The sequence below is a fragment of the Xiphophorus couchianus genome, chromosome 6 (genome assembly GCF_001444195.1).
Source record: "Xiphophorus couchianus chromosome 6, X_couchianus-1.0, whole genome shotgun sequence".
Taxonomy (NCBI): Eukaryota; Metazoa; Chordata; class Actinopteri; order Cyprinodontiformes; family Poeciliidae; genus Xiphophorus; species Xiphophorus couchianus.
In genome coordinates this window covers 2,693,394-2,705,370 of record NC_040233.1, presented here as the reverse complement: position 1 = coordinate 2,705,370, position 11,977 = coordinate 2,693,394, and the positions used below count along the sequence as shown (strand labels likewise).

The 11,977-nt window shown below is 39.0% G+C and overlaps 1 protein-coding gene across 1 annotated transcript; it reads left to right on the top strand.

Annotated features, from left to right (window-relative positions):
- Positions 1 to 1,106: 1,106 nt before the first annotated feature.
- On the top strand, positions 1,107 to 11,977 carry dmbx1a (diencephalon/mesencephalon homeobox 1a). The gene is made up of 5 exons (XM_028019391.1): positions 1,107 to 1,460; positions 4,690 to 4,859; positions 5,754 to 5,932; positions 6,961 to 7,351; positions 8,252 to 11,977. The coding sequence occupies exons 2-5, from the start codon at positions 4,706 to 4,708 to the stop codon at positions 8,692 to 8,694; spliced, it is 1,167 nt and encodes a 388-aa protein (XP_027875192.1). The 5' UTR covers positions 1,107 to 1,460; positions 4,690 to 4,705; the 3' UTR covers positions 8,695 to 11,977.

The window sequence follows — 11,977 nt, the reverse complement described above, 5'->3', positions numbered from 1 at the left end:
AATTGTAAATAATTTCAAATGAAACCAAATTAAAGAAAATTTTTGTATTAGGCGTCACTTGTTATCATTTATAAACTCGACTGTGAATTGCTATTTTAGATTTTACTCTACTTTGTACCAGACATTTTAAACGAATTAAGTTTAAAATTCTCCCAATTTAAATATTTAGGTAAAACAATATTTATTAAAAATATTTATCATTTAAACTTGATAAACTGAAAAATGAGAGAATATAAATAAAACTTGTTAAACTTACTAACCAGATTAGGTTTTTTCAAAATTTTTAAAAATAATATATTCCCTATTTCAGCCCCGTTTTATTGTAGCACAAGAAAAGACAAATCTCATCGACATCTTTGCTTAAATATTAACATAATTTCAAATAAACATTTCAGCTACTGCTGCTAAAAAAAATTAAAGTAGCTATAGGCCATGCACGTTCTCAGGGAAGCTCTCAACAAAATATGCAAGCTTTACATTGAAAGGCTACTGCGCTGCCCTTAATTCCCTACCTAAACGGTTTTGCTCCGGGAGAAGAAATCCTCTCTAAAAAACCCTTCAAGAAGAGAAGGGCATTATTGCCTTAATCCTCTTACCCGCAGTCATTTCAAGACAGGGTTTTTCTTTTCCTTTTTTTGGAGGCTGAGATGGCGTCTTGTCTTTCCTATCCCATCCCAAAATCCTTCCAGTCTCGGCAAAGAGTGTAAAGGCAGCGGCCTGGCATCTATGGGCCATCTCCGTCTCTGTCCTCCAGAGGCATGCAGGGAAAAGCCGAAAAGCAAACAGACTATAAGGTGCTTGTTTTTCTCCTCCGAAATAGAGGGAGGCCTCTTCATATTCATGGGAATAGCTTATCGGGGTAAACTTGAGATTTTTTATTTTCTTTTTACGCATTCACCAATTATTTACATTTTAGCTTAAATAAATAAACAGTTTTATTCAGATTTAGTGGCCAAATAAATTAAGGTAGCCTACAACATTTTCCTAGTAGTTTATCAACTTAGGAAGAAAAAAAAAACATGACATAACAGTTAAAGTGGAGGAGGAGGATCTTAGTAAAGATAATGTGCCAAAACTTATCACGTTAGAAAATAACTCCGGGACGTCAACTTCACGCAACTGACAGAACGCGGAGCCAATCAAAAGCCTGGACGACCCCCGTGCTGCTCTCCTTAAAAATGCCTCCGCAGGGATGTCTCGAGCACCAGCAGATGGCGGTTTCCCACAGCAACTAGAGATCACAGGGGTACCGCGGAGCGCGCGCGAGCGAGTTGGACTTGACGTGAAGCAGCTCCGAACGGAACCGAACGGAGTCTGACCCGGTTGTGGGAACCGAACACGATATAGGCGGTAAATTAAAAAAAAAAAAACGGAAACCGGAGAAACACCGAGTTCTGGAGGCTGGAGTGACTCTGTCCGAGGAGAAGGGGGCAGAAAAGAAGGAGCCGTTTGAATTGAAGGTAGCTGAGTTTCATTTATTTACCGTATTTATTTATTATATCCGTCATCCTTTATTATTTGACCTTTTACTCGGTAGCCTCAGATTCTTAAAGTTGTCGATGTAGTCTGAAGAAGTATGACACTTATACTGTGACACTTTTTGTTTTTCTTGTCCTTAATGTGCCAATTTAAAAAAGAAAAAATAAATAATATCCATTGAGACATTTTCATAAAAAAACTAAAGAAAGTTATTGCATGGATAAAAAAAACCTGGAAGTACTATTAGGCTACAGATACAGAGTCCTTAGAAGACTTTTCACCAACTACCAACATGATTAAGCGAACTAAATCTGTGGTTTATTCATGCTAATTATGGTCGGATTGTGCTGCGTATAACTGAACCTGCAACATACCTTTGTGATTTGAGTATATTCGTCTGACTATAATTTTATATGAATTGAGCCTGTTTGGCTTGAAATTTCCCTTTAAGTCACATATATTGTTGAATTCGCGTTTCATAAATAAATTAAACCTTTTTTTTATTTATTTATTTTTTATTGGTGCATGCTCTCACTTAAGTTACAGCTTACTGGGAGACTACTACGTCAAAAGACAGATTTTAATAAAGAATATTTATTCTTCATTTTTATCTTGGAGGAACAAATTAAAACTGAGCCATTACCCCGGCCTAGACCTGAAAACTAACAGCAAAAACTGCGGTGTCAGTAATTCAAAATGTCAACTGTTTTTCATGATCATATTTCCTATAGTAAGGTTAAGAGTCAATGCAAAATTTCTGCAGCCATGCATCGATATTTCAGCTCCACAGCGTGCTGATTACCGCCCAGTCTGTAAAGTCGATCGGGTCATTTATATTCAACTCTCTACAGGTTAAAGAAACTCTCTCTTACTTTAGTTTGACACTGACATCACAACAATCTCAAATAGAAATTTTGGCTCTGCGTATAAAAAGCATCATAATAACAATGCTCGTAACCATTCCAGCTGCACTGTGCAAATTAAAGAGGAATCCCTCGCGCTGACAGTTTACGCTGCATGACGTAGAACCCCCTCCCCCCCCCCCCCCAAAAAAACCCAAACAACAGATCGTCGGGTCGCCTCGTGCCCCCGAGAGAGGATATAGCAAATAACATTTTTCCTAATTTGGTCCGATCAGAGAGTATCACTGTACGAGGCAAATTTCCATAATGACTGTTTGATAATGGGAGCCAGCCGGGAGCAGGGCCCAAGTCAGCGCCTGAAGCTCGGAGCGGCTTATGAATGACAATAACGACCCTGACAAGCTATTGTGCAGAATTTGTTTTGGACGAGCGAAGCTGCCAGTCATTATGGGACAGTTTAAAGGCTCCAAAACAGTTAAAGTAATTATTTTAGCTGAATTACGATTTTCTTACGTGAACTATGAGCGGGCCTTCGCATTTATAATTGCTCCATTTCAAGAAGCGGGTTTTTAATAGATAAGGAGATAAAAGCAACTGAGAGGAAGTGCATGACCATCACCCTGCACGAGGAACGCAGCGCGCTCTTCAGCAATCGGTCGCTGACGGCCCGGCCGCGCGTCCGTCCGCGTCAGCGTTGATGATGAATGGAGGGCCTCGCAGTCGAAACCTATTTGCACTTCCATTAGACGGGGAGCCAAATGGGGATCAACATGCATATATATATATTTTTTTTTTTTTACCCGCGGAGAAGCCATACATCTCAGCCAAAACGTTGCCCCAGGGCGGTGGGATAAGAGGCCGCCAGAGAGCGGCGGGAGGGGACGGCGGAGGCAGGGAGGGGGTGCGGGCATTCAACTGGAATACTTCAGGGAGCAAAGTAAATGTTTAGCGAAGCACCTTCTGTCCCGGCGAATTAAACTATTCCCCACTGCCCTCTGATCACATTCATCAGCCGCCGCAGCCAGTTAATAGGCTGGGAATGGGCACTGCAGGCAACACGTGCACACGCACACAGGCGCGCACACGTGCACAGAGCCACTAAAACTTAAGAAACTCCTGGAAAACCAATGCCCAATATTACATTTTAGATTTAACTTAACTTTATTATTATTATTATTATTATTATTATTATTATTATTATTATTATTATTATTAATAATAATAATAATAATAATAATAATAATAGTAATAATAATCTTCAGTTTATTTCTTTTTTTTTACTCCGCAAAAAATTTATTCCAATCCCGATAAAGAAAACATTTAATTAAATGTTCAGCTCAGTTACAATAAACCATTAAGTGTGTTGAGAACAGATGAAAAATCTTCTGTAAAACATTTGCTCGAATTAATTGCAAACTGATAGATCTAAACAAGCGTATCACAGAAGAATTTCCTCAACACGAGCACCAGTTAAGAAGTGGAAATCGTGACTATTTTTGGTTTAAATTCACCAACAAATCAATGAATAATTTAGAAATTGTCATTATATTTGGTGGCATGTCGAGTAAAAAACAAAATTCACTTAAAATGGCAAATTTTAATAAAAGTACCTGATTATATATTTTTGATTTGCACCTAAACGACTTGTAGTTTTGAATAAGGTTAAAGCTTTAAGATCAAGTAAACGCTGGTTGAACTTTCCAAAAAAAAAAAAAAAAAGAAGTCATACACCGGGAAACATTAATATATTCTTCATGTGGCCTCTCCATTAATATTTTATTTCAAGAATAACATTGGCCAATAAATTGAGTTATTTTTAAGTTAGAATTTAGAAATCTGACATCTGATCTCAGTCTGATATGAAATGGTTTGGTTAGCGGGTCCTACAGCCGAGACGCGGAACCAATCACCTTATATTATTTCCCAACACATTTCATCACTGCCTTGATCTGTCAGTGTACCGCTTTCAGTGAGGATTTGGGCCTCTTGGAGAACGGCTGAATACGTTCATGAATAAAGCATCCGTCACGGTTCATTACTGGAACGAGCTATAATTACCCCAATTAAAAGTCTTTTGTATAATTAATGAATTGAACAGAGCGATAATTGGATGTTAATGGATAACATTTTAGTCTGAGTGCGCACGATAAAATGTGTTGGCCCCCCGAGCCCTTGCTGTCATTTAGCTATAATAAAAAGCTCGCGCAGTTAAAGCCCGTGATCCCCTCCTCTGTGGAACAACCGCAGCGCGTCCAAAGAGCAGCTTCTCTCTGCTACCATTTGCCTCTTCAGGAAAATTCACAGTCGCCCTCTCTTCTCCCCTTGTCTCCTCTTCTACCCTCCGCAGGTGCCGACCTCTCATCATGCAGCACTACGGGGTGAACGGCTACTCTCTGCACGCCATGAACTCCCTGAGCGCCATGTACAACCTGCACCAGCAGGCCGCTCAACAGGCGCAGCACGCGCCCGACTACCGGCCCTCCGTGCACGCGCTCACACTGGCCGAAAGACTAGCTGGTAATTGAGCGCGTGCTTACACACTCACTCACACCCACGCCGTCACCTCACACACAGAGTGTGTGACAGTCAGTGTTTAAACATAGTTGTTTTAAATGTGGTCTGTATGGAGAGCCAAAAGGGCCAAAATAAATAAACAGTAAGTAATTAATCATCTTGATGGATATAAAATTTTAATTGAGTATACTAGAAAAAGACATAAATGCAAACTTACTGTTATTGAATAGATATGTAATTAAAGTATTACATATATACTGTAGGTAGACATATCGATGCAAAATATCAGTATCGGATTGATACCAGCATGGTAAGATTGATATTTTAGTTTCAGATGCTCTCCTGATTTTTTTAAATTTCTATATTGTAGTTTCTCAAGTCTACCTTAAAAAAGATTTTGTTTTGTTTCATTGAAATGATAATTATTTTGCACTTTGCTTAGAAAAAAATTACAAATTTGTTTGATTTTGATATTGTTTATCTTTCTCATGTTGTATAAGTATTGTATAGATAGCTATAAACTTTCTTCAAATTATGTCCCAGATTTTAACAGAATAATTCAGCAAAAAAGAAAATGAAAGGTCAGAAGTCAAACTTAAATTTAAAAAGTCAATGCTTATCAGTGATATTTATTTGGTATCAGATCAATACCAAAATATGCATTATCATGTACCTCTAACTCAATGTGAAATTCCTGATTTAAAAATGTAATTCATTCTATGAGAAAAAACACATTCGTAAATAATTAATGGAATTAGCTCATGGTTCTTGTGCTACTTTGCACCAAGAAATCAAACTTCCAACCTCTGGACAAACTACACCATCTGTCATCTGTGCACAGTGAAATAAAACTTGCCCCCTTTTTTGTTTTTTCTTCCAACGGCTGCACGTTTCAAGACATCATCTTGGAGGCTCGCTACGGCTCACAGCACCGCAAACAGCGCCGGAGCCGCACAGCTTTCACCGCTCAGCAGCTGGAGGCTCTGGAGAAGACGTTCCAGAAGACCCACTACCCAGACGTGGTGATGAGGGAGCGCCTTGCCATGTGCACCAACCTGCCAGAGGCACGGGTGCAGGTAGGCAAAAAATGACCTCAGCTATTTAGTGTTTACAACATTCAGCACAGATACTTCATGAAGATAGAAACTTTTATTTCTAAAAGTTTCTATCTTCAGAGAGATTACAGACAAATATGAGATCTTATTAAAATACAAAGTATTCTATTTTACACAAACACACTTTTTGCAAGGGCAAAATCTATCCAGTTCTAATCCAGATTGACCTAAATCCTGCCTTGTTCCGAACTGACAACGTTTTTTCTATTTTTTCAGGACCTGACAAATCTTTCCCTTAATGTGGAAAATCTGCAAAACTCTTAAGTTTTGGCTCTACAATAGTTTACACATCTCTTTCCAAACAAACAAATCTGTTCATTTGTTTAGTACATTATCAAGTTGGAACATACTACAGTATAAGTTTTTATTAAAAATATAAGTTCTTTTCACTTGGCAATTTTGGCACAGCAGACAAAAAGTTTGGACATCCCAGGTTTAGAGCTTATAGTAAATATTTAAGAATTTAAGGGATCTTACTGAGCTTGTTTATGTGATGGAATTTTAAATAAGAATTTTTAGGTGAATACTGGCTCAAAATTCAACTGTCTCAAAGATGGATTCTTGTGATAGAAAACTAAATAAAATCTCTTCAGGATGGTTTAAATGGGGGGGAAAATTTTTTTGAAAATTAAAAGATAAAAATATATTCATCATAAATTTCACTTACGTTGAAAAATGTTTGTCAAATAGAATAATCTCTGTTAAGATCTATGAAATTGTCATTTCACACGATTCAAATTCAATTCAAAAATGCTTGATTGATCCCAAAGGGAAATTAAATGTTGTTGTAAATCATATTAGTTCAATATTCTTCAGAGTTACTGTAAATAGTGTTGGCTGTGGGCAGGAAAGATCTCCTGTAGCGGTCTGTATTACAGTGAATTTGAAGAGGCCTCTGACTGAAGACACTGTGTCTTTCTAAGTCGGTCTCATGAAGAGGATGCTCTGGGTCGTTCTTGTGTCAAATCTTCTCCTGTCCTAACTTTCAGGTTTGGTTCAAAAACCGCAGAGCAAAGTTCCGGAAGAAGCAGCGCAGCCTGCAGAAGGAGCAGCTTCAGAAGCAGAAGGATGTGTCTGGGGAAGGAGGAAGCGAGAAGGAGGAAGCTCCTCCTCCTGCCACCATCCTTCCTGACACCCAGCTCCCTCCATCATCCTCCTCTCCGTCCTCCTCCTCCCTGGAAACAGACCTTCCTCTGGTCCGCCACGTTCCTCTGGACATGGAGCTGAACGTGACCTCGGCAGAGCATTCGGGCAGCGACTCGGCAACAGAGGACAACGCCACCGATAAGGAGGACGAGACTAAATCTGTCAGAGAGGAGACGAAGTGCGAGACCCTGGGTGATCCCTCCCCGGGTTGCAAAAGTCTCAGCCCCAAACCGGGTATGTTTTACAGAGAGAAACCATGTTAGTTACGTTTCCGTTACAAAGGTGCGCAAATCTTTCTCAATATTCTGCTAATGTCATAAAAATACAATTTCGCAATTGAGGTGTTTCCAATAAAAAAAAAAAAAAGAAATTAAAATCACGTAATTAAGCTTGTTCATGCGATAAGTCAATAAAAATCATGGCAGTGACAGATGTAAACAGTTACATTAAATGTATTTATAATTCAGTCATCAGATAGACGGTTGTCTTATTCAAGCCTCTTATACCGGAACCAGCTACGTTTTGGGGTAACTGTAGTCTGTGATTTTAGAGATTTTACAGAAAAGCAGTAGATTCAATAAGTTCTAATGACAAAACTTTTTACGAGCTTTTTAAAGCTCTCTTTAATTAGATTAATCAGTAGCTGCGTTTCCATTACAAATTTGAGAAAAACTTTGTCGATATTCCGCAAATGTCAAGAAAACATAATTTTACAACTGCATGGAGCTGAAAGTGAATTAAAGACACGCAATGAAAATCACTCATAAATAAGTTTTTTACTGCAATAAATCATTTAAAAACATGCCACCATCATCCTCCTGCTACTTTCTGTCATCTTCTTTGTCGTTTTCGCCAGTAGTAACATCCAGCTGTCGATCATGTGACTTGTGTGATGCAAAAAATGTTTCTATTGCAGTTTTTCAAATTACATGTATGTCAATACAGCTGAAAAACCACCTCATCATAGCACAAAATCTGTTTATCAAAAAACATAGGATTTCTAATAAATGTGTTTCCATTAAGCACATTTATTTTTGTAACTTCAATTTGCGCAGTTCTATGTTTAATAGAAACACAGCCAGTGTTCAGCAGGAAGTGACTGTTAAACTGATGAGAACTTGTTTCTCTGTGCAGATTCCCCGCTGGTCTCTCCGTCCATAACGCCCTCCTCGTCCTCCGGCGGCCTGGTCAGCGCAGCTCCTCTCTCTCAGAGCCACTCTTACTCGTCCTCCCCCCTCAGCCTGTTTCGCCTACAGGAGCAGTTTCGCCAGCACATGGCCGCCACCAACAACCTGGTGCCCTACCCGGCGGCTTTTGACCTCACAGCCCCGTCGTCACTCCCTTACCTGGGAGTGAACGTGAACATGCCCCCTGCGCCGCTGGGCTCCCTGCCCTGCCAGTCTTACTACCAGTCTCTGTCCCATCACGCCCAGCAGGTGTGGAGCAGCCCCCTGCTGCAGGCCTCAGCCGCAGGCGGACTCAGCAGCCACAACAGCAAAACCACCAGCATCGAGAACCTGCGTCTGAGGGCCAAGCAGCACGCCGCCTCGCTGGGACTGGACACGCTGTCCAACTGACGCTTTGGAGGGCGGTGTGTATAAGGCGAGAAGCTCCACCTGCACCACACCTACACATCCCGCTTATGTCTGTGTGACCGTTATAGATTTCTAGCACCCATGCAGAGCTCCAGTAAGCCTGCCAGGAGGGTTCGGACCGAAGAAGATCAAACTTAAAACGGATCATTTGGGATTTTTAGAACTGAGCTTTTGTTAAAATGACATAAGCAGTTAATATCCTTCTGGCAGAGGATAACTCTCTAGTAGACATGCACCAATCAGTCGGTCAGTTGGGAATCGGCTAATTTTCCCTTGACTAGCTCTGATTAGTGTTTGATATACATACTTTTTATTCAATAAAAATATGAAAACTAAGAATTGTTTTGGCCTTTAACTGCATGAATGCGCAACATGTACTTTGATGCACTGGTTTAAAAGTCGTTTTTAGGAGAAAAATTTGGAATCAGTCGAAATCAGAACTTGCATGTCAGACTTAAAAGAAAACCACCAGACTCTGTCCCAAAACCTCTTTCTAGTCAGAAAGAGGCTTTGCTCTGCATCTCTGCTCTCTTTAGTACAAATCCAGAATAGCTGAAGCCAACAGCTACTCAAGCAGAGCCCTAGCATCTTAAAGCAGTCTTTTATCAAAACACACATTTGAACCTTTAAACAATTCTCACATATGTTTTAAACTGTTATTCATACAGAATAATAATCCCATGTAAATAATCAATTAATGATGAATTAATTATAGCTTGATTATTTACATGGGAAGTGGAGGGAGGAAGTTGTGTGTGAAACTCATAGTGAGAACAGAAGATTTAATGCAGAATAGCCACCCAACAGGAAAGTAAGACAGAACTTGTAAAATCCATCCTTGTAAATAAATTTCCCTTAATTATACAATTATTTTTTGCTTTTGAAGCTGCTTTTCTTTTGTTTTAGATGGCCACTCTGAGCAGAAACACTTTACATGTTCCAGTTTCATTGCGTATGACTCAGAGGAGCATTATTGGCAGCGCACCGCCTCCAGCCTCGTCCTCCAGCGTAAATCATGATTGGCTTTAATGTAGACAACTGCACAAAGCAGACTGGATGACGGCTTGAAGGTTAAAGAGATTCTTTCTTACTATCTGAGAAATTGTGTTATGTTTCATTGAATAGTTGCATTTTAAATTATTCTTTTAAAGTAATTAAGCAATGAAATAAAATAGAACAATAATTGTGTAGGTGTTTTGTTTTTTTCTTCAACTTTAGTGAACTTAACTGAGCTTGGAATGAAATTAACATTTAAATAAGATTTTAAACATTCATTATAATAAGATCTACATCTTATTATAACAAAAATATGGCTATAGAAATGTTGTATTAGTAGAACAGCAACACCTCAGGATTTTAAGATGTTATCTAGAAGAAACGGTGAGAAGACGGAGAGTCATAGTGAGCTCCTTTATGACTTCTAACAAGGTGTAAACTGTCCTATAACATCCTTGTTTTAGCAAGATATAAAACTTGTCTTGTTGTAACAAAAAACTTTTGCAACTGATTGTACTGAGAAAGCTTCTCGTTTTAACGAGAAGCTTAAATACTTTGATAAAGCAGAGCGTTAGATCTAGATTTTTTTTATTGCAAAACATTTCAGATTTCATGAAACACAGAAATCCCATTAAATGTCACAGTCTCCAATTTGCAACATAGTTAGCTATTCCAACGAAATACAAAGGATTCTTATGTAAATCTTTTCGTGATCAGAGTTGTCTTTAGGCTGCAGAGCTCTGCTTTGACAGACTAGCTGTTAGCTTCAACCTCCAGTACCAACTAATCTGGATTTTTGCTAAATTCAGATTATCTATGTTGCACAAATTCACATTAAATGTCACCTCATTTACGGAATTTAAACTCAGTAAACTACAGGTAAGATATTAACTGCTTCTAACCTCGCAGCAGAACCTCACTTCAAAATCCCAAACTGTCCCCTTTTGTGAGATGTTCATGTCCTCGCACCTTCTGCTGCAGCCTGCCGTCCAAAAGTAAATTGTCTGTAAAAATACCAACAATAATACAACTTGTATAAACATGTACACTAAACATGTTGCACTAAGGGGCAACAGTCCAAGTGACAAGAAACACATTTTGTACTGACTCATGATGTGAAATGTGAACATCCTGAACAATTCTGAAAAGGATGTAAACAACTGATGGTGAATGCTCTCTGTTTCTGTGACGATGTTTAGAAGAATACCGAGAATAAGTAAAAGCACTTTGGAAGATACAGTAAATCAATAGTGACAAAAATGACCTGCAAAGTGGCTGTGCACAAGTGTTGATGACATCGTGTTAGATGTCATCAACACAATGTGTTGATGACACATTGTGTCAACACATCTAAACCCAGCAGCACTGTTCAAAGTGACTCATCTGCCAGTTAAATGGGCGGTGATGTGCTGCTTTCTGCAGACGCTGGCCTGATAATGAGAAAATTATTTCAGTCAAATTTTAAGAGATTTTAATTACACTTGGCCCAGGGCTGAGGGAGTTGGGGCAAATGCAATTATAAGCATGCATACCATTCTAAGCAGCTCACACTCTGGAAACCTCAAACATGATTTTTGCCATGACTTCAGCGATATCCTGTGTAAAGAGAAAGAAGGAAAAACTCTCCTCCCCCTCATATTGTGTTGAAGCCACACTGACTGTCAGTACTTGATTAGGGCTCTCATGGCTTTCTTCCACTTTCAGTTCATGTGTGCTGCAAGATTTTTTCTTCAAATGTAAAAAAAAAAACACATTATTTTTTAAATATGATATACATAAAAGGTCTATCTATTAATGTTTACTTGTAAGGTAATGTAAAGCTCCTAATTATGATGTATAATTGATGGTGAACTTTGGCCGCCAGCTTTCAAGGTGATATTTGCTGAAAGTCATTCATAAACTATATACATCTTTACTTCTGGGAATCAATAAAAACATAAACAAATACAATGTTCATGTGCAATGGGTCTGGACTGAAAAGTAGCAAAAAAACAACAAAAAAACATAATTATGAATAAGATTTCATAGCATAAATAAGCCATGCCCCGTTGTGTCGCCCTGTATGGACTCTGTCTGGGTTCTGTTGTCGTTTTTATGCTGACCTCTCACCGTTCTGTCCATCCTGCTGGTTTAAGTGATGCATGGATTTCCGATGGAGGAGAAGAGAAGGACACGATCATCTGCATAGATGTTTCTATTGCTTCTCCCCATTATGTAGACTTGAACTAGTGTTGTTGTAAAGTAACTGCAAATAAAAGCTTTGCTTGGA

Bases quoted from the DNA above. Each gene is read 5' to 3' on its own strand.
- dmbx1a (XM_028019391.1), top strand. From the start codon at position 4,706: ATGCAGCACTACGGGGTGAACGGCTACTCTCTGCACGCCATGAACTCC. The intron at 5,933-6,960 runs GTAGGCAAAAAA...CCTAACTTTCAG, and splicing joins TGCCAGAGGCACGGGTGCAG to GTTTGGTTCAAAAACCGCAG. The intron at 7,352-8,251 runs GTATGTTTTACA...TTCTCTGTGCAG, and splicing joins AAGTCTCAGCCCCAAACCGG to ATTCCCCGCTGGTCTCTCCG.